At 41.2% G+C, this 23,500-nt stretch overlaps 1 protein-coding gene across 1 annotated transcript in view; it reads right to left on the minus strand.

Moving 5' to 3' along the window:
• LOC108253618 (neurogenic protein mastermind-like) overlaps positions 1-22,824 on the minus strand; it is a gene marked incomplete at its 5' end in the record, with an annotated part of 28,059 nt that extends 5,235 nt beyond the window's left edge. Inside the window, 7 exons of the mRNA XM_017447934.2 lie at positions 12,462-12,721; positions 13,156-13,213; positions 13,432-14,025; positions 14,305-14,570; positions 18,802-19,003; positions 21,439-21,698; positions 21,963-22,824. Of these exons, the coding sequence (XP_017303423.2) occupies positions 12,462-12,721; positions 13,156-13,213; positions 13,432-14,025; positions 14,305-14,570; positions 18,802-19,003; positions 21,439-21,698; positions 21,963-22,824 (2,502 nt within the window). The remainder of the gene's footprint in view (positions 1-12,461; positions 12,722-13,155; positions 13,214-13,431; positions 14,026-14,304; positions 14,571-18,801; positions 19,004-21,438; positions 21,699-21,962) is intronic.
• Between the last annotated feature and the right edge of the window lie 676 nt (positions 22,825-23,500).

The following is a 23,500-nucleotide window of genomic DNA, read 5'->3' on the forward strand; positions in this document are numbered from 1 at the left end:
TACCAGGTAGCCCTGACAGGTATGGCTGGAAAGGTCCACCTGTCAGGTCTACCTGATATCTAATGAGCACACACATTATCAGGTAGACCTGATCAGGGCTACCTGATAGAGTGGCAGGCCTAAGCGATGTCAAACCCTCAGCACTCCAAACCAGACTCTCACATGGCTTACCTTGCATTTGCTGAAAGCTAGCAGGTCCTCCTCTATACCCAGCATTAGGGCCACCCTGCTGGGCTTGCTGTTGGGCCATCATATGCCTCCACTCGGCCGATGGTGTCAGGGCCTCGGTAGGGGTTATATTAGGAGGCCGTTGTGCCCGTAGGTACATACGTTGGCCGGGTTGCTGCTGTTGCATGGATTGCATGAGGTTACCTCCTGGACCTGCGGACACGTTGTGCTGGGGCCTCATCATTGGACCTGAGGAGAACATGTGAAATGAATCAAATATTATTCTTCCATTGTTGTTGTTTACAAATTCGGGACATTGACCATTAGAACATTTTCCTACGCGCGTCCCAATATTTTTTTTACAATGGAACTGCTGGCTTCCAAGGTTGGACTGGAATTTAGGTGTGCTTGGTTCATGGGAGAGTAGACACGTTGTGCTGGGGCCTCATCATTGGACCTGAGGAGAACATGTGAAATGGATCAAATATTATTCTTCCATTGAATCGTTCCCAAGAAGAACGGCCTATGTGATTTTTGCTACTTTTCAGGAGAGACATGTTAATACAGTGATGTGGAAATTTATCCCAGAATCATGTTTTCTTACACATAGGCCCTTTTACATGAAACCTTTCACTTCTTACTGTACAATGAAATAAATATTGTTCTTCCATTGTAGAAATGATGTGCCAAAGTTCAACACTGCACCCGGTAAAGAGGTTCAACAGAGAGTTCTGTAGATGAGGGGGCATCATATTCTGGAGGGGGTTTCCTATATAAAGTGTGTTAATTACCTGAAGGGGGCATGGGTTATTTTTCCGTGACTGTATGGGTGTGAAATGGAAGTCTGAATTTTAATCCATGTTCCGTCATTTTTGTAAAGAATTTTGATAGAGGGAACTGTAACATGGGAGGTCTTATCGTCCCGAAATTTCACCCCCGGCGGGAATCAAACTAGGGACTTAGCGCTCACGGCATGGGTTGTTGCATGGGGCGAGGTCTCTGGTGTGGAGGTACCGTGCTGAACCTCTGCTGTTGCATGAGTACGTTCTGAAGATGGGGGGGCATCATATTCTGGAGAGGGTTTAGTTTGTACTCGGGGGGAGGGGGGCGGGGTTGTGATACTTGCTGACCAGGAGGGCCTTGCTGTTGTTGTTGTTGTTGTTGCTGTAGAAGCTGGAATAAACGGAGAGAAAGTTCCATGTTAGGATGTTAGTGATAATATACTTAATTAAGGGCTTCAGCTTAGAAAAAAAACTGTTACATATGTAGCTTAAAAAAAAAAAAAAAAAAAAAAAAAGCTCACAAGGCAGAGGCGCTACCCTCTAAGCTGAACATAGCTCTTCAATGTTGAAACTTACACGGATTACAGTAGCTGGTAGCTGCCCGTGGCTCGTAGGTCAAAACATACTCGTAATTAGAAGATTAGGACTTGTTAGTCTTGTTACTCGATAATTGTTCCATGAGAACAAAGTTTAGTTTATGTTGAATTTCGAGTCCGTTTTGCAAGAACATCCTCGCTTGGTTAGACCTTGTAATGATTTAAATTAATTCATGCACCTCTCTCAATTAGAGACGAGAAGATCGATTGAGTAAACTCATTGGGTGAGAAACCCATTTTATTCGGAAGGTCAAGATAGGACAATCATTGGTAGCAGAGTTGTAGAGTCTCATTACAACTACAGTAGCAAGCTGCATCCTTTTACTGAGCCGTGATTGGGTGGTTATTCTTAATTAGGAGTAAACAAGCTGGGCCCGTCCCTCCGGGAATTTTTTAGCCCGTAGTTTATTCGATCGTGATAGCAGAGTTGTAGAGTCTCATTACAACAACAGTAGCAAGCTGCATCCTTTTACTGAACCTTGATTGGGTGGTTATTCTTAATTAGGAGTAAACAAGCTGGGCCCGTCCCTCCGGGAATTTTTTAGCCCGTAGTTTATTCGATCGTGCCGTGATTGGGTGGTTATTCTTAATTAGGAGTGAAAAATCTGGTGTGAACATCACACGACTTTCCTTATCCTATTGATTGATGCTTGTTTGAGTGTTCCTTTACCCTAACTTTTACAATATCTCTAACCGTTTTGTCGCTATAGCTGAAAACCGCCAAAAAACGGTCTCAACCAATTGTTTTGTGTTGCATCCTTGTCACATTTGTGAACTACAAACAAAATTTCAAGTCTTTAGCTTATACCGTTCCCGAGATATTGTTAAATTACACCGAAAACCGCCATAAAGCGGTAAAATGCCTCAAAACGTGCAGCATTCATCTCAACCAAACGTTTTGTGTTGCATCCTTGTCACATTTGTGAACTACATACCAAATTTCAAGTCTCTAGCTTATGCCGTTCCCGAGATATTGTTAAATTACACCGAAAACCGCCAAAAAGCGGTAAAATGCCGCCAACCGTTGCACCGATCCTAACCAGTTCTCGAGATAATATTGAATTACACCGAAAACCGCCGAAAAGCGGTAAAATGCCGCCAACCGTTGCACCGATTTTAACCAAAAGTTTCGTGTCGCATCCTTGTCACATTTGACAGATACATACCATCGTGTCGCATCCCTGTAACATTTGAAAGATACATACCAAATTTCAAGTCTCTAGCTTTTACCGTTCTCGAGATATTTTGTTTACAGACAGACACATGCCAAATTTCAAGTCTTTAGCTATTACCGTTCTCGAGATATTTTGTTTAGAGACAGACAGAAGGACAGACAGACAGACACACGGACCAATGGCTAAAACTTTGTACTGAGGCTCTAGGGACCTCAAAACGTCTTTTGGCACTAAAATCTGACCATCGAAAATTTGACCCGATTACATTACTTTCCTTCCTATAGGAGAACAACAACATGGGAGAAGGAAAATGAAGTCATTTTTCTGTGACTGTATGGGTGTGAAATGGAAGTCTGAATTTTAATCCATGTTCCGTCATTTTTGTAAAGAATTTTGATAGAGGGAACTGTAACACGGGAGGTCTTATCGTCCCGAAATTTCACCCCGGGCGGGAATCAAACTAGGGACTTAGCGCTCACAAGGCAGAGGCGCTACCGTCTAAGCTGAACATAGCTCTTCAATGTTGAAACTTACACGGATTACAGTAGCTGATAGCTGCCCGTGGCTCGTAGGTCAAAACATATTCGTAATTAGAAGATTAGGACTTGTTGGTCTTGTTACTCGACTTTTGACACTAAAATCTGACCATCGAAAATTTGACCCGATTACATTACTTTCCTTCCTATACGAGAATATCTCAGATATTGATCATAAACATGGGTGTCAGAAAGTGTATGTGTAGGTACAGAAAGTGCATAATAGCATAATCTAGTGAGGCGTTGCATTGAATACCAAGTGCCTTGGGCAGAATACTGAGGGGGAAAGAGCGCCTTTCCAATATTATTGAGGAAATACATACGGGGATGATTAACAGTCTCAGATCAAACCACAACTTGTGCCAGTACATTGTATATTGTATGTAGCATACAACACGGACAATACTTTGTAAGTAAATAACTAAGTACACATAGTAAGATAAGTAAGTGCAGTATTTACCTACTCGTAAGCCAAGGACTTGCTTAGCTTCCGGGAGAAAAGGAGTTTGTGGCAAATAAATCACAAGCACCCTGAGCATTGGTGTGATTTCCTGGAAATTGCACAGAAATAAGAACTCAAACTGAGGAGAATTAACCAGGAATAAGTTCTGAAAACCAGGAATAAACTTGGTGTCAAATAAATGAGAACTTCCCTAGGCAATGGTGCCATTAACTGGAAATTTCATGGAAACAAAACTAAAACTGAGCAACATCAGCCGGGAATAAGTTTCGGGAAACAACAGCTTTGTGTAAGGATAAATCAGAACTTTCCTAGGCTATTGCCTATACAATCTATACATAAATACTGGTGTGATGATTTCGTGCAAAATTTCACGGAATAAGAACTGAAACTGGGAAAAATCAGCGCGGAATAAGTTTCGGGGGACAACAGCTTTGATCTCCTGGAAATTGCACAAAAATTAGAACTGTAACGTCTCTATGACGTTCGTACGTCATACCCCAGTCCCATGTGTGTTGTGCTAGTGTTGTCAATTAGACGCTTCCGTTCCCCCGTAACTGCTAATTCCCGTCAGACTAAGTGCGATAATTATGCATGTGGAGAACTAAAACTGGAAAAAATCAGCGCGGAATAAGTTCCGCGGGACAACAGCTTTGATCTCCTGGAAGTTGCACAAAAATTAGAACTGTAACGTCTCTATGACGTTCGTACGTCATACCTCATACCCCAGTCCCATGTATGTTGTGCTAGTGTTGTCAATTAGACGCTTCCGTTCCCCCGTAACTGCTAATTCCCGTCAGACTAAGTGCGATAATTATGCATGTGGAACAAGACATGTTGTATTCATCATTCTTCGTAATAGACCGAACTGTGACTTTGATGATGTCACACTAGAGGAAAACAGTGAGTGATTTGACTATGTCCTTTAATTGAAGGAACGGAGTGATATTCGAGTTTTGGACGATTTTCTAAGGAGGAAAACAGTGAGTGATTTGACCATGTCCTTTAATTGAAGGAACGGAGTGATATTCGAGTTTTGGACGATTTTTTAAAGGTGTCGCCCGGTATTGAAACTAGGACGATTTTCTAAAGGTGTCGCTTGGTATTGAAACTAGACCATTTTCATTGTGATTTATCTATTTCCTTTGATTGAAAGAACGAAGTGAGATCCAAGTTTTCGGTGATTTCCAAGGTAAAAGGTTCATCCCTTTTCTCTTCACTTTCGGAACCATAAGACACAAAGGAAATTGGTAGATTCAATTTTGGGTCTGATTGGCCCGATAGAGACCCCGTACCGGTTCTTTTATTCCGAGTTTTACAGTTAACTGAACCCCCAGTCTCTGGCATAAATCATACAAATAGAACCAGGCGTCCAAACGATATCATAACAGTACAAAAAACGACAATCATTTGTGATTACTGATCACGCTAGATTTTCAAAATTACCCAATAAGAAGTACTCGCTGATTACGCTAGATTTTTAATAAGTTCTCAGTGATTACGCTCGATTAAACAGGCGTCCAAACGATATCATAACAGTACAAAAAACGACAATCGTTTGTGATTACTGATTACGCTAGATTTTCAAAATTACCCAATAAGAAGTACTCGCTGATTACGCTAGATTTTTAATAAGTTCTCAGTGATTACGCTCGATTAAAAAAACGTCATCCACATAATCCACAATGAGAAAACATAAACACATTTCATAAAGCACAACGGAGCACACAAGACATGCATCTCCTGTTGTTATAGAAACAGGAGGGAGATGGCGAACCTCAGCAGTCACACAGCTGCACTGGTGTAAAGAGAAGGGAGATTATCATTACGTACGATATGATGTGTGTTCAGTCCACTAGAGGGCTTCGAGAACGTAGCAACAGTTGATGTGGAGAGTGGTTCGTCGATAGGCCAAGGGAGAAAAGCTCTGTGGCGAGTACCCCTTATATCGTTTTCAGCGGAATTCCCTTCAGAAATGAGCTGTTCATTTTAGGGCCACGTTGAGTCAGGGTTTTTCGTGGCACTCTTTTAAGTGGCAGGGTTCTCCTGGTGGAGCTCTTCCACCCATGGTTTGTGGGCTTAATTTTGACGATATGCCAAACCAAACGAAACCTTTAAGTTTTAGATTAGTTTAAAGAGAGCTAAAGAACGAGCAATGAGATTTGTAAGTTCAAACACAATTCGGTGATTTTGCATTCATTATTGTTTGTGTCACCGTAAATCTAGAACGGTTGGTCCGATTTTGATGAAATTTGCCAAATATGTTTAACACCTAGAGGACACTGTCTTGTTCATTATATCATTATATTCTGAGCTCCAACTGATCATTGGGGACCTAGTTATGGGCCGAATGAAGCCCTTTTCCTGATTGAGATCTACGTACAGTTCGCAATTCACTTCAGCTCAACAAAAAATTTACTTTAGATTGCCAACTCGAAGGACTGTTCTATTATTTCTTTCTTGGGAATCCAATCTCGGTATCCTGAAATCGAAAATAAATCCCAGGATCAGAGTCCCAATTTTTGTCCCATCCTCTCATCCTGACAGAATAAAGGACGATTCTCGTACAATCTTTCTCTCATTGAAACCAAGCCGTGCGACCCGTGCGTCGCTTCACGCTCTTGACGTTCGCACACCTCCCGGCACGCTTGAACCCACTTCGTTCCGTGGCGTTTCACATATCACCGTATATTGTATGTAATGAGGCGTACATTCTAAGGACACATTAGAATAACGATAATATTACTCATAATAATGATGATAATAGTAATAATATGATGATAATATTTATAGTAATAATAATTATAATATACCTTTATCTGCTCACATGCTGGCCTGGCACTGTGCTATGCTCGCTGCTCCTATGTACGAGGAGTTTCTCAAAGTAGGACTTAAGGAATAATATTGGGCCTGAGTTCCTAAAAACTCCAGATGGCGTTCGTCTTTAGCTGGTTTTATTTGAGATCTCTGTTTGTTTGATCAATCAATTTGCCCATAGCCAATTCTTGTAAGTCAAATTTGAACCACTATTATTTCTATTGTTTCTTTCTTGGGAATCCAATCCCAGGATCGGAGTCCCAATTTTTGTCCCATCCTCTCATCCTGACAGAATAAAGGACGATTCTTATCCAATCTTTCTCTCATTGAAACCAAGCCGTGCGTCGCTTCACGCTCTTGACGTTCGCACATCTCCCGGCACGCTTGAACCCACTTCGTTCCGTGGCGTTTCACATATCACCACCCCGAATGTGAAATGAGGCGTACATTCTAAGGACACATTAGAATAACGATAATATTACTTATAATAATGATGATAATAGTAATAATATGATGATAATATTATTTATAGTAATAATAATTATGATAATGTACCTTTATCTGCTCACATGCTGGCCTGGCACTGTGCTATGCTCGCTGCTCCTATGGTACGAAGAGTTTCTCAAAGTAGGACAAATTTGAGCCACTATTACTGGGCTGATTGATTGAACACTTGGTGCACTTGTGTGTTGCTTGATGTGTAACTTGAATGGGCAATAAATAATCTAAACATTAGCTTCAAATTTAGATTTTTGGTTCATTAGGTTAGTAATCGTCTAGTGATTTAGTCCGTAATGCACATGTCATTCGGTTGCACGGGACAAAAAAATATTAAATGCAGAGGATTTCATAAGCAAAGTTTAAATGTATGAATGTAGGAGTAAAGTATCCATTCTACTGATTTGACACATCAACCAAAATCACCCGTTAAAAGGTTGAAACGGATGCTCCGGTATTGGTCACCGTTAGAGAAATTCTAGGGATTACTGATCTCATACAATACAAAAATCATGCCTCGGTGGCGTAGTGGTCAAGACGCTCGCCTGGTAATCAGGAGGGCGTGGGTTGGATCCCAGCCGAGGTATGGAATTTTATCCTCATTCATTTGAGAATTTGACCACATAATAATGGAGCTCTAAGGGTTAGGTGGTAGAGAACCACTATTACTGGGCTGATTGATTGAACACTTGGTGCATTTGTGTGTGGCTTGATATGTAACTTGAATGGGCAATAAATAATCTAAACATTAGCTTCAAATTTAGAATTTTGCTTCATTAGGTTAGTATCGTCTAGTGTTTTAGTCCGTGATTGCACATGTCATTCGGTTGCACGGGACAAAAAAATATTCAATGCAGAGGATTTCATAAGCAAAGTTTAAATGTATGAATGTAGGAGAAAAGTATCCATTCTACCGATTTGATGCACCATCAACCAAAATCACCCGTTAAACGGTTAAAACGGATGCTCCGGTATTGGTCACCGTTAGAGAAATTCTAAGGATTACTGATCTCATACAATACAAAAATCATGCCTCGGTGGCGTAATGGTCAAGACGCTCGCCTGGTAATCAGGAGGGCGTGGGTTCGATCCCAGCCGAGGTATGGAATTTTATTCTCATTTATTTGAGAATTTGACCACATAATAATGGAGCTCTAAAGGTTAGGTGGTAGAGAACGCCTAAGGTGTTAACCTCGCCTAGTGGTTGCCTTCCACTCAAGAGTCTATTATTATTATAAAAATCACCGCATAATACGGATGCACCGAGTTTGGCCAAAATTACCGCACCGATTGAAGCGGATGCATCGGTTTTCTCCATCGAACTCACCGCTTGAGAACCGCTTCGTACAGTCTATAGTGCACCGTTTGTTTTTTATTTCTTAACCGTAATCAAGAAGACTCCTCCATCACAATGCTTCTCTCTCTCTCTACTTGTTTCTTTGTCTCTCTTACTGCTAGCCCCCTCTCTCTCTTACTTCTCTACTGTGCCTCTCTCACTTCTTGCACGCTTACTTGAAGCATGCCAGCAGCCAGCCTCATCAAATCTTCTCGGACCAGAACTTGGAGTTTTTAGATCTCCTCTGGTTCTGTTCTCATTGTGTCTGCGGACTTGGAGAGCCTAGGATTTGTCCTCTGGAACTACAAGTAACTAGACCAACTTTGTACCTTATCATGGAACGCACATGTGGACTCTGTCGCCCTAGTTCAGTTTCCCCTAATATACTGGATATGATGATATTTGTTTAAATTTTAAATTGTATATATTATTTTATATACTTGTTCTCAAATATATGATTGATAATTTTTTCACTTGGTCTCAAATACGAGTGCCTATGCTGGATAAATTACTGTAAAATGTGTGACTTTGTATGAGGAGTGAGGACGCACTACGCTTAATATGCTGATCTCATTTTTGGACACTTGGAAAGCAGCTTTGGAGAATAATTAGGGTATAACTTTTACCCTAATCAATTTTTTCTCTCCCGAAATTCAAGAATCGAACCAGTGAACCTTATTGCGATTGCAAAAAATTAACCATGTGGGTATTACTAGCCAGTATACCGCTAATTCAATCTCATCACATAACTCTCTCTCTCTCTCCGATGCTGCTGAGTACGAAATGTTTAATTTATTCTTATGTAAAGCCTCATCTCTCTTTCAGAATTTCATCTCTTAACCATAAAGAATATTTCTGTGTCCCGGCCAGACCCAGGAAGTGACACAAGTGAGGTAATGTGTCTCTGGTATAGTATGTCTGTAAATTAAGTCCTGGAATTGGTGAAAAGTACATAATACCTAACTATTTGCTGGTATAACACTTTTTTTTTAATTTCTATTACTATAATTTTAAGATAGGAATGCTAGTAGTTCCGAGAATGAACCTCATTATTTGTTTAAGAAAAAGTTTTCCCCGGTCGGGAATCCAACCCGCGATCTAGGGCTTAGTAAAGGCTTAGATGGCAGGTACGCCACCCTCCAAGCTACGTAACTAGGCTGGATATTGTAATTGGTCAGCTCCCATGGCGTAGTGGTCACTCCGCCCGCCTTGCACGCGAGAGACCCGGGTTCGATTCCCGGCGGGGTCAAGAAATTTGTATCATGCAAATGATTGATCCCGTGACTGGCTGTTGCGGGGCCCACTCAGCCTCGTGAGGAAAATGAGTAGCTATGACATGTAAATGCGCATAGCGACCGGTGCCAGCATGGTAGGTAAACATTGGTTGTTAGGATTATTGAGATATGTATTGGGAAAAATCCTACAATGCTGCAGTGAGCACCAAAGTTGTGACATAACACAAAGAAATTGCATTTACAAATCCTCTGTATGGTAAACAATGTAATCAAGTAAACATGTCTGCTAAATTTTATTTAAAGCGGGCAAACTGATCAAAAGTTACGGTGAAACAAGGAGTTTCATTATAAATGCAAGAGGTTTGATAGAGGGAACTGTAACTGATAAGGTCTTATCGTCCCGAAATCGACGAAGAAGGAAGACAGGATAGGAGAAAGTCGGCCATTCCGAGAGCGAACATTATTCAATCAATGTGATTTCTCAATTTTCTCGCTCTCGAATTTTCGACCCATTATTCGTTCAGGATAAAATCTGCCTTGGGTAGGAATCGAACCCGCGGCCTAGCGCTTACAAGACAGTCGCGTTACCAAAGTAACTAGGCTGGCGACTAGAAATAAAAACAAGCTTTTGGTCAGACCCAAACAGAAATCGACTTTCCATTGTGTAGAACTATGGCCCATGTATGTTTAGTGAGACTTCCCCGAGAACGCTCCGAGACTATGCCCGAACCGACTTTGAGCTTTTAGGCTCAACCGAAAATTTTGATTAGATATTGGGGCCTGATTGGACCTTTGAGAGCTGTGTAAGGGCCTATTATACATACTTTTGATGAATTTGAGAGAACTGGTGTTTGTCTGTTTGTTTAAATGTGTAGGTCAAAATTTTCATCTAACTTTTGGGCCACTTTTACTGGGCCAATCACCTTCAATCTTGAAAGAAATATAAAAAAAAATATGAAAACTTTTTTTTCTCTTGTTCTGAGTTAGTTCTGTATTCTGCAATTGACTGCACAACAAGTAAAATGAAGCGCCAGAGCATTTGGATGCCTTCGCTCGAGAACAAAAAATATCGGGTTTCTCGGGTTTCCAAGTCCGGTTTTGATGTCAAAGTCCAACTTGATACTAACAGTACCATTAACAGGTGGAGACTCATTTTGTTCACATTTTCCTCGTTCATTGATGCAATTCTGGTAAACCAGATCGGATCGTCTTAAGTTCATTGATATTGGACGATAAACCAAGCCATAAGTCAGAAAGTGTGGGATAACTTTGATAAACTCAGACAGAATCAGACAGGACAGCTTTCTTTGCTACTCATTTTGTTCACATTTTCCTCGTTCATTGATGCAATTCTGGTAAACCAGATCGGATCGGCTTAAGTTCATTGAAATTGGACGATAAACCAAGCCATAAGTCAGAAAGTGTGGGATAACTTTGATAAACTCAGACAGAATCAGACAGGACAGCTTTCTTTGCTCCTAAAACAGGAAAGCAAAACTGGAACTTTTTCTTCTGTCAACAAAACTAGTTGTTCTAAATCGCTGTCTTTAGGCTCTTCTTTAATAAATCCTTTAATTGCAACCACTTTTTATTCTTCGCCTTTTCCCTTGTTCATACGAGGTCGGCGTTTTTTTCGTCAGCCTCTTATTTGGTTTTGGCTACAAAATGGTACTACGGTACTTATCGTATAACTGTTTGAGTACACCCTGTATATATCGTAGTACTCATTGCATCGTAACCTAACTGTTCATGTATAACTTCAAGCAATTGGTCTCTGCACTTACTCAACACACTTTATGACCAAGTCCCCCTTCCATAAAAAAAAAACTTCACAAAACTTCACTTGATAATAATAATAATAAAATAAAATAATACCTACCTAAAACCTTCACATTTTGAAGAAGAAGAAGAAGAAGAAGAAGAAGAAGAAGAAGAAGAAGAAGAAGAAGAAGAAGAAGAAAAAAGCCTAAAGACTTAGGGTACATATGTATATTCGGGGAAAAGGAAGAAAAAGAAGAAAAGAGAGGGAGAGGGACAGAGATAGCCAGAAAGAGTGCACTGAGAAAGATATAGTTAGTTAAGTCTATGGGTATAAGTGTACCTATAACATAGGAAAAGATTGCGAAGAGAAAGAAGAGGGGAAAAGAGAGAGAGAGAGAGAGAGAGAGAGAGAGAGAGAGAGCCAGGGGGGGCTCAGGTTACCCATTGTATATTATAGAGGTACTCTCAACAGAGCTTAACATACATGTCACACAGGCCAGTGTTAACATTTTACTAGCAGTACCATCACCACCATATCCTATATCATAACATGGAATTCTCAAGCTTTCAAGAACAAAATCCCACGATATATACCTACCTACTCCACTTCACTTCCCCTCATTTGGCCACAATTATCTCAAGCTTTGTTTTAAGTTTTTTTTTTCTTCCTCTTCTTCTCCTCTTTTTTTCGTATTCATTGTTCATCAATCTCATGAAGAATGAAGTCCTTTATATGCCAATAGAATATCATGATGGGTGCTGGGATATCAAATTACACAATCCGCCAAGAAATCGATCTATCTTCCTAAGAATGAACTAAAGAATGGCCGGAAAAAATACAAGGTATAACTCTAATCCCCTTCTTGTTTTGGAAAGCACTCATTAACTTATAACTAGACATAAGCTTCGTTCTAGGAACGGCTGGCTTTCTAATATCTTCCTTCTCTCTCCGCTTTCGGGACGACAAGACCTTAGCGATTACAGTTCCCATCCCTCTTAAAAAAAGTGATTGCGAAATCAAAAGTTGGTTCATTTTTTATGCTACCGTTATAGCATCGTGAAAAAAATCTTCGCAGTATCTTATAAACTGCACTTACCTGAATATTTTGCGCCTGTGCCGAGGATATGTGCATGGACTGTGCCTGGTTCACAATCAGGGAGCCCGGGTTCGATGCCTGGCTCGATGGGCACGAGGGAGGGCGGGGGGAAGGGCCCTGTTTGTGATGGTAGGAGGGGGAGGCGGGGGAGTATTGCTGTTTGAAGCCGGCAGGGGGCGTGTTGTTCATTTGGGGCCGAGGGGGGCCCGGGGATTGCTTGTTAGGGAGGGGTGACGGGATGGGGCCGCTGTTATTTGTACCTGTGGAGATGGTGTTCAGACAGGTAAGTACCTATATTGTAAACTTGTAAAGGTTTTTGCTGGGACACGTTATGTCTTTTTCTGATCTCTTCTTAGAATAATGTATCTAAATAAATGAGTAGTGTCCTTACAAATCTGAGTGAGTACATTGCACATTCGAATTGAAAATTTGCCCGGGAATTGAACCCGGCACCATCGCATCGATAGGCATTTAGCTACAGAGGCAACTACATAAATAAAAGCTAATCTCAAGTCAGGTCTTACCATTAAACGTATTCGAGTTGAACACTTCTTGTTTGATAAATCTGAGTGAGTACATTGCACATTCGACTTGAAAACTTGCCCGGGAATTGAACCCGGCACCATCGCATCGATAGGCATTCAGCTACAGAGGCAACTACATAAATAAAAGCTAATCTCAAGTCAGGTCTTACCATTAAACGTATTCGAGTTGAACACTTCTTGTTTGATAGGATTGAAGTTGATGCCCATCTGCTGCGTTTTGTGCTGATGCTGCTGTGCCATATGCTTCAGCGTCTGTGCTGCAGGACTCAACTCACTCTTAGGGAATGCTGGATATTGCTGTGACATGGGAACACCCCCATTCTTACAGTTCTGCTGCTGCGGACTTGGCTCTGGTTGTTCTTCCTTGAAGTGCGTCAGCTGGGGGGAGTGATTGCTTGTTTGATAGGATTGAAGTTGATGCCCATCTGCTGCGTTTTGTGCTGATGCTGCTGTGCCATATGCTTCAGCGTCTGTGCTGCAGGACTCAACTCACTCTTAGGGAATGCTGGATATTGCTGTGACATGGGAACACCCCCATTCTTACAGTTCTGCTGCTGCGGACTTGGCTCTGGTTGTTCTTCCTTGAAGTGCGTCAGCTGGGGGGAGTGATTGTGATTGCTATGTAAACTATTGTTATTGGTAACGTGCTGGTGCTTACTGCTAGGCTTCTCGTCAAAGTTAAAGTCCTTCATGAACTCGGGATGAAAGTCGGTGATTTCAGATATGAGATCTTTGAAAGCGTCTGCGTTGATGCCGTTGGTTTCGTCGCCCAGGAATTCCCCAAGGCCGGTCAATGAGGCGCCATCCTTCTCCAGAGCGGCGGCACAAGTCTCGAGATCAACAAACTCCGGATTATCCGGCTGTTCCTGCTTACACTCTATCAGGTTGGTTCCTACATGGCAATTCCCACCACCACCACCTGGACCTTGTCCTGTGTCTGGAGGCGATCCCTTGCGAGAACTACTCGAAGTTGTATCACTCTTAATGGAAGTGTGAAATATCTGTCTGCTTCCAATGGTCTGCTTTCAAAATGAAATCTATGTGGACTGTTCCGTAAGGCCAGTCACTCGCTATCAGGTAGACCTGAGAGATACACCTGATCAGGTTCAACTGTCAGGTCTACCTGATACGCGACGAGCACACACACTATCAGGTAGACCTGACAGGTATGGCTGGAAAGGTCCACCTGTCAGGTCTACCTGATATCTGATGAGCACACACATTATCAGGTAGACCTGTTCAGGGCTACCTGATAGAGTGGCAGGCCTAAGCGATGTCAAACCCTCAGCACTCCAAACCAGACTCTCACATGGCTTACCTTGCATTTGCTGAAAGCTAGCAGGTCCTCCTCTATACCCAGCATTAGGGCCACCCTGCTGGGCTTGCTGTTGGGCCATCATATGCCTCCACTCGGCCGATGGTGTCAGGGCCTCGGTAGGGGTTATATTAGGAGGCCGTTGTGCCCGTAGGTACATACGTTGGCCGGGTTGCTGCTGTTGCATGGATTGCATGAGGTTACCCCCTGGACCTGCGGACACGTTGTGCTGGGGCCTCATCATTGGACCTGAGAACATGTGAAATGGATCAAATATTGTTCTTCCATTGTTGTTGTTTACAAATTCGGGACATTGACCATTAGAACATTTTCCTACGCGCGTCCCAATATTTTTTTACAATGGAACTGCTGGCTTCCAAGGTTGGATTGGAATTTAGGTGTGCTTGGTTCATGGGAGAGTTAGGGGAAAATAAAGGACAGTTAGAGGAGTTTTTGATAAATATTCTATGGAGTGAGATGAAATAAATATTGTTCTTCCATTGTAGAAATGATGTGCCAAAGTTCAACACTGTACCCGGTAAAGAGGTTTGACAGAGAGTTCTGTAGATGAGGGGGCATCATATTCTGGAGGGGGTTTCCTATATAAAGTGTGTTAATTACCTGAAGGGGGCATGGGTTCTAAACATGAAAAACCCACTGGGAGCACAATATTCCACAGGTCTAGCCGACTGATACCGGGGAAATATATGTTTTTGTAATTCGTAATTCACCATGATCTACAACTACATATGTATAAGCACTACCGTATTTAGGGGAGGGGGGCGGCTCACAAATTTTGGCCTGGTCTTCAAAATTCACTGAAAAAATATCTAAATGTTTAATGCAAAGTATCAAAAGTGAAGGGAACTCAAAACCTCAAGGTTCTGGGGGTCTACCCCTCTCACCACAGAGTTACTCCCGCACTGACTGATGTCATCATAAGGTTACTACGACACTGAAGTGTGTGTGTGTTGCACGTAATTAAAATTCACACAACAAAAGAATGGAGCATGTTAATGTGCAAGTAATGTGCAATGGTGCCTCCGTTCTACGTAATCGATTCGACAAAACACACGAGCACCGCGCGGTAAACAACATCCTGGAACTACAAGTAACTAGACCAACTTTGTACCTTATCATGGAACGCACATGTGGACTCTGTCGCCCAAGTTTAGTTTCCCCTAATATACTGGATATGATAATATTTGTTTAAAATTTAAATTGTATATATTATTTTATCTATTTGTTCTTAAATATTGGATTTTTTTTTTTCACTTGGTCTCAAATACGAGTGCCTATGCTGGATAAATTACTGTAAAATGTGTGACTTTGTATGAGGAGTGAGGACGCACTACGCTTAATATGCTGATCTCATTTTTGGACACTTGGAAAGCAGCTTTGGAGAATAATTAGGGTATAACTTTTACCCTAATCAATTTTTTCTCTCCCGAAATTCAAGAATCGAACCAGTGAACCTTATTGCGATTGCAAAAAATTAACCATGTGGGTATTACTAGCCAGTATACCGCGAATCAATTTTTTCTCTCTCCCGAAATTCAAGAATCGAACCAGTGAACCTTATTGGGATTGCAAAAAATTAACCATGTGGGTATTACTAGCCAGTATACCGCTAATTCAATCTCATCACATAACTCTCTCTCCGATGCTGCTGAGTACAAAATGTTTAATTTATTCTTATGTAAAGCCTCTTCTCTCTTTCAGAATTTCATCTCTTAACCATAAAGAATATTTCTGTGTCCCGGCCAGACCCAGGAAGTGACACAAGTGAGGTAATGTGTCTCTGGTATGGTATGTCTGTCCGATGCTGCTGAGTACGAAATGTTTAATTTATTCTTATGTAAAGCCTCATCTCTCTTTCAGAATTTCATCTCTTAACCATAAAGAATATTTCTGTGTCCCGGCCAGACCAAGGAAGTGACACAAGTGAGGTAATGTGTCTTTGGTATGGTATGTCTGTAAATTAAGTCCTGGAATTAGTAAAAATACATAATACCTAACTATTTGCTGGTATAACACTTTTTTTTAATTTCTATTACTATAATTTTAAGATGGGAATGCTAGTAGTTCCGAGAACGAACCTCATTTGTTTAAGAAAAAGTTTTCCCCGGGCGGGAATCCAACCCGCGATATAGTGCTTAGATGGCAGGTACGCCACCCTCCAAGCTGCGTAACTAGGCTGGATATTGTAATTGGTCAGCTCCCATGGCGTAGTGGTCACTGCGCCCGCCTTCTATATGGTTTTCAGCGGAATTCCCTTCAGAAATGAGCTGTTCATTTTAGGGCCACATTGAGTCAGGGTTTTTTGTGGCACTCTTTTAAGTGGCAGGGTTCTCCTGGTGGAGCTCTTCCGCCCACGGTTTGTTTTGGCTTAATTTTGACGACATGCCAAACCAAACGAAACCTTCAAGTTTTAGATTAGTTTAAAGAGAGCTGAAGTTCATAGTTGAACGAGCAATGAGATCTGTAAGTTTTAACTCAATTCGGTGATTTTGCATTCATTATTGTTTGTGTCACCGTAAATCTAGAACGGTTGGTCCGATTTTGATGAAATTTGCCAAATATGTTGAACACCTAGAGGACACTTGTTCATTATATTTTGAGCTCCAACTGATCATTGGGGACCTAGTTATGGGCCGAATGAAGCCCTTTTCCTGATTGAGATCTACATACAGTTCGCACTTCACTTCAGCGTAACAAAAATTTTACTTTTTTAATTTCTATTACTATAATTTTAAGATAGGAATGCTAGTAGTTCCGAGAACGAACCTCATTTGTTTAAGAAAAAGTTTTCCCCGGGCGGGAATCCAACCCGCGATCTAGGGCTTAGATGGCAGGTACGCCACCCTCCAAGCTACGTAACAAGGCTGGATATTGTAATTGGACATTATAATTTATTTACTTGATTTTGCACATCTTTTTTCACTCTAGCAAGCTATGTTTTTTCTCTCTACAAGTCTAGGCCAGTTAGTTGAGTTATTTGTCAGAGCGATTCCACAGTCTATTGTTTCCACTTTCCACTAATATTATGAATTCCACTTACAGTCTTCCACTAACATTATGAATACGATTAGAATGTTGTTTGTCACTTCTCTGATAATAGTGTATAGAAAAGAGGTTTTTTTTTATTTTTTAAGGAAATAACAAATGACTACATTATGTAAATGAACTACTATCGCGCATGGGGAAATGTTCCATGTAAGCGAGAGCGAGAGGCCATATGGATAAGTACATGGAAGAGAACATAGCTAAGTACATACCTAGGTTATTACAGATAATATGGATAAATACATGAGGTACGTATGTGATAGGTTGCTTTCTGTGTAGAACGTTTTTTTTTAAGGAAATAACAAATGACTACATTATGTAAATGAACTACTATCGCGCATGGGGAAATGTTCCGTGTAAGCGAGAGGCCATATGGATAAGTACATAGCTAAGTACATACCTAGGTTATTACAGATAATATGGATAAATACATGAGGTACGTATGTGATAGGTTGCTTTCTGTGTAGAACTTTAAGGAAATAACAAATGACTACATTATGTAAATGAACTACTATCGCGCATGGGGAAATGTTCCATGTAAGCGAGAGGCCATATGGATAAGAACATGGAAGAGCACATAGCTAAGTACATACCTAGGTTATTACAGATAATATGAATAAATACATGAGGTACGTATGTCATAGGTTGCTTTCTGTGTAGAACTATGTATGGCCCATGTATGTTTAGTGAGACTTCCCCGAGAACGCTCCGAGACTATGCCCGAACCGACTTTGAGCTTTTAGGGTAAACAAACCGAAAATTTTGATTAGATATTGGGGCCTGATTGGACCTTTGAGAGCTGTGTAAGGGCCTATTATATATGCTTTTGATGAATTTGAGAGAACTGTTGTTTGTCTGTTTGTTTAAATGTATAAGTCAAAATTTTCAACTAACGTTTGAGCCACTTTTACTGGGCCAATTACCTTCAATCTTGAAAGAAATATACGAGTATATATAAAAAAATATGAAAACTTTTTTTTTCTCTTGTTCTGAGTTAGTTCTGGATTCTGCAATTGACTGTACAACAAGTAAATGAAGCGCCAGAGCATTTGGATGCCTTCGCTCGAGAACAAAAAATATCGGGTTTCTCGGGTTTCCAAGTCCGGTTTTGAAGTCAAAGTCCAACTTGATAGTAACAGTACCATTAACAGGTGGATCTGGATACTCATTTTGTTCACATTTTCCTCGTTCATTGATGCAATTCTGGTAAACCAGATCGGATTGTCTTGTTAAGTTCATTGAAATTGGACGATAAACCAAGCCATAAGTCAGAAAGTGTGGGATAACTTTGATAAACTCAGACAGAATCAGACAGGATCTTGTTGTTAAGTTCATTGAAATCGGACGATAAACCAAGCCATAAGTCAGAAAGTGTGGGATAACTTTGATAAACTCAGACAGAATCAGACAGGACAGCTTTCTTTGCTCCTTTCTGGATACTCATTTTGTTCACATTTTCCTCGTTCATTGATGCAATTCATGCATTTCTGGTAAACCAGATCGGATCGTCTTGTTAAGTTCGTTGAAATTGGACGATAAACCAAGCCATAAGTCAGAAAGTGTGGGATAACTTTGATACACTCAGACAGAATCAGACAGGACAGCTTTCTTTGCTCCTAAAACAGGAAAGCAAAACTGGAACTTTTTCTTCTGTCAACAAAACTAGTATTCTATTATTTCTTTCTTGGGAATCCAATCCTGAAATCGAAAATAAATACCGGGATGGGAGTCCCAATTTTTATCCCATCCTCTCATCCTGACAGAATAAAGGACGATTCTCGTCCAATCTTTCTCTCATTGAAACCAAGCCGTGCGTCGCTTCACGCTCTTGACGTTCACACATCTCCCGGCACGCTTGAACCCACTTCGCAAAACTAGTTGTTCTAAATCGCTGTCTTTAGGCTCTTCTTTAATAAATCCTTTAATTGCAACCACTTTTTATTCTTCGCCTTTTCCCTTGTTCATACGAGGTCGGCGTTTTTTTCGTCAGCCTCTTATTTGGTTTTGGCTACAAAATGGTACTACGGTACTTATCGTATAACTGTTTGAGTACACCCTGTATATATCGTAGTACTCATTGCATCGTAACCTAACTGTTCATGTATAACTTCAAGCAATTGGTCTCTGCACTTACTCAACACACTTTATGACCAAGTCCCCCTTCCATAAAAAAAAACTTCACTTGATAATAATAATAAAATAAAATGATACCTACCTAAAACCTTCACATTTTGAAGAAGAAGAAGAAGAAGAAGAAGAAGAAGAAGAAGAAGAAGAAGAAGAAGAAGAAGAAGAAGAAAAAAGCCTAAAGACTTAGGGTACATATGTATATTCGGGGAAAAGGAAGAAAAAGAAGAAAAGAGAGGGAGAGGGACAGAGATAGCCAGAAAGAGTGCACTGAGAAAGATATAGTTAGTTAAGTCTATGGGTATAAGTGTACCTATAACATAGGAAAAGATTGCGAAGAGAAAGAAGAGGGGAAAAGAAAGAAAGAAAGAAAGAGAGAGAGAGAGAGAGAGAGAGAGAGAGAGAGAGCCAGGGGGGGCTCAGGTTACCCATTGTATATTATAGAGGTACTCTCAACAGAGCTTAACATACATGTCACACAGGCCAGTGTCAACATTTTACTAGCAGTACCATCACCACCATATCCTATATCATAACATGGAATTCTCAAGCTTTTAAGAACAAAATCCCACGATAGATACCTACTCCACTTCACTTCCCCTCATTTGGCGCATTTTTCAAGAAAAACGTCCGTAGAACCGACCACTGGTTTCACCCTGTACAGAAACACGTTCTATATTCTTTGTCATAACACACTTGATCCTCGAGTCCTAACGCTAGGCATCTTCTGTAATTCCTCCTTAATCCCCAGTACAGAGTCACTTGATAATTGAGTCGTGTGACTCACAGAGCGCGCTCTGCACTGGCTAGTTGATCATGAGTAGAGTAGTGGGAACCAGTCAACCAGTGGATCAGAAATCTCAGAATCCCACCGGCCACACACGCTTAACAGTGTTAAAAGAGTCCGTAAGTGGGAACCAGTCAACCAGTGGATCAGAAATCTCAGAATCCCACCGGCCACACACGCTTAACAGTGTTAAAAGAGTCCGTAAGTTCGGATAACGTGAGACTATTACGGGTGACACCGGCGTTTAAAGTGTCCTTTTCCCTATTTTCAAATAGGGAACATATTGATTTCAAAGTGCTCTAACTTGAGACATGAACTAAATCAAGGTTGTACCTACTACTGCAGAAGAGGAAGCTTCATTGAACTTCTTATTAATTTTTTTCTTGGAGCTCTGTTAATATTATTAGGCTGTTTTTAGAAGAATGGATCCAGGTCATTTGTTTCTTTTGAAAGAGTCATTGCTCAGGAAGCTTAGGGATTTCCTGAGACCAAAGAACTGACCATCGAAAATTTACTTCTTATTAATTTTTTTTCTTGGAGCTCTTATAATATTATTAGGCTGTTTTTAGATAAATAGATCCAGGTCATTTGTTTCTTTTGAAAGAGTCATTGCTCAGGAAGCTTAGGGATTTCCTGAGACCAAAGAACTGACCATCGAAAATTTCTCATTTGGCCACAATTATCTCAAGCTTTGTTTTAAGCTTTTTTTTCCTCTTCTCCTCCTCTTTTTTTGGTATTTATTGTTCGTCAATCTCATGAAGAATGAAGTCCTTTATATGCCAATAGAATATCATGATGGGTGCTGGGATATAAAATTACTTAATCCGCCAAGAAATCGATCTATCTTCCTAAGAATGAACTAAAGAATGGCCGGAAAAAATACAAGGAATAACTCTAATCCCCCTCTTGTTTTGGGAAGCACTCATTAACTTATAACTAGACATAAGCTTCGTTCTAGGAACGGCTGGCTTTCTAATATCTTCCTTCTCTCTCCGCTTTCGGGACGATAAGACCTTAGCGATTACAGTTCCCATCCCTCAAAAAGTGATTGCGAAATCAAAAGTTGGTTCATTTTTTATGCTACCGTTATAGCATCGTGAAAAAAAATCTTCGCAGTATCTTATCAACTGTACTTACCTGAATATTTTGCGCCTGTGCCGAGGATATGTGCATGGACTGTGCTTGGTTCACAATCAGAGAGCCCGGGTTCGATGCCTGGCTCGATGGGCACGAGGGAGGGCGGGGGGAAGGGCCCTGTTTGTGATGGTAGGAGGGGGAGGCGGGGGAGTATTGCTGTTTGAAGCCGGCAGGGGGCGTGTTGTTCATTTGGGGCCGAGGGGGGCCCGGGGATTGCTTGTTAGGGAGGGGTGACGGGATGGGGCCGCTGTTATTTGTACCTGTGGAGATGGTGTTCAGACAGGTAAGTACCTATATTGTAAACTTGTAAAGGTTTTTGCTGGGACACGTTATGTCTTTTTCTGATCTCTTCTTAGAATAATGTATCTAAATAAATGAGTAGTGTCCTTACAAATCTGAGTGAGTACATTGCACATTCGAATTGAAAATTTGCCCGGGAATTGAACCCGGCACCATCGCATCGATAGGCATTTAGCTACAGAGGCAACTACATAAATAAAAGCTAATCTCAAGTCAGGTCTTACCATTAAACGTATTCGAGTTGAACACTTCTTGTTTGATAGGATTGAAGTTGATGCCCATCTGCTGCGTTTTGTGCTGATGCTGCTGTGCCATATGCTTCAGCGTCTGTGCTGCAGGACTCAACTCACTCTTAGGGAATGCTGGATATTGCTGTGACATGGGAACACCCCCATTCTTACAGTTCTGCTGCTGCGGACTTGGCTCTGGTTGTTCTTCCTTGAAGTGCGTCAGCTGGGGGGAGTGATTGTGATTGCTATGTAAACTATTGTTATTGGTAACGTGCTGGTGCTTACTGCTAGGCTTCTCGTCAAAGTTAAAGTCCTTCATGAACTCGGGATGAAAGTCGGTGATTTCAGATATGAGATCTTTGAAAGCGTCTGCGTTGATGCCGTTGGTTTCGTCGCCCAGGAATTCCCCAAGGCCGGTCAATGAGGCGCCATCCTTCTCCAGAGCGGCGGCACAAGTCTCGAGATCAACAAACTCCGGATTATCCGGCTGTTCCTGCTTACACTCTATCAGGTTGGTTCCTACATGGCAATTCCCACCACCACCACCACCTGGACCTTGTCCTGTGTCTGGAGGCGATCCCTTGCGAGAACTACTCGAAGTTGTATCACTCTTAATGGAAGTGTTAACGGTAACATTGGTATTGATTGTACAACAGTTGGACGTGGAGCCGACAAACTCTAGCTGCTGGACGATCTCCACAGAGAAGCGAGGGCCATCAGCCTGACTGGAGGGTGGTGGAGGAGGAGGAACAGTTTTCGTAGGAGGTGGATCATTGAACGCATCCCCATCCACATCTTCCGAGTGACGCTTGGTGCCGTATTTCTGAAACAAAGAAAAGAAAACGATGCCAATTAGTTACTGTAACCTCGTTTCACATAGAATCTTAGAAGAGGCCTTTAAAAACGCTTCTAGAACGTTGAAGAACAAACATTTCAAGATACAGACAAAAAAGAAGAATAACAAGGAAAAAGGACACATCCAGGAGGAAGTAAATTAAAGACAATCACTATGATAACGAGCGATAAGTGTAATAACCCGAAAAGGATTGTCTGGCCCATATCACGTAAACTAATAAGAACTAATGGGTCTGCATCAGTAGTCTCTGATGACCTTGAAACTGTCAACCCATTGCGATAACAACAGATCGACATCTAATATCAGTAAAGTGCCTAGCTGCCTAGTTCTACATTAAGTCGATTGACATCAACGTAGGTCCCTGGTAATATCGTGTATATTGCAGGTCGTAGGTCCCTTAAGGATTTTGGTTGTATGAGGAAAAGAGTTCATATTCGTACTATGGACGTGTTTTATTCGCTGTCGATCGACCAGTGTGTACGCTGCTTTGAAAATACAAGGAAGAAATAATAATAATAATTCTAGACTGAAAATTCATTTAACTCATACCCCGTAGGTCGGATCAAAAGATTTTAGTGGAATGAAAACCTGGTTTACAGAGTAGAACTTTAGACTGTGGATGTGTTTCAGTCGATGTCTACCGACCATAGTGTAGACACACCTAACTTCAATGATG

This window comes from Diaphorina citri, unplaced genomic scaffold, assembly GCF_000475195.1.
Source record: "Diaphorina citri unplaced genomic scaffold, Diaci psyllid genome assembly version 1.1 scaffold62, whole genome shotgun sequence".
Classification (NCBI taxonomy): domain Eukaryota; kingdom Metazoa; phylum Arthropoda; class Insecta; order Hemiptera; family Psyllidae; genus Diaphorina; species Diaphorina citri.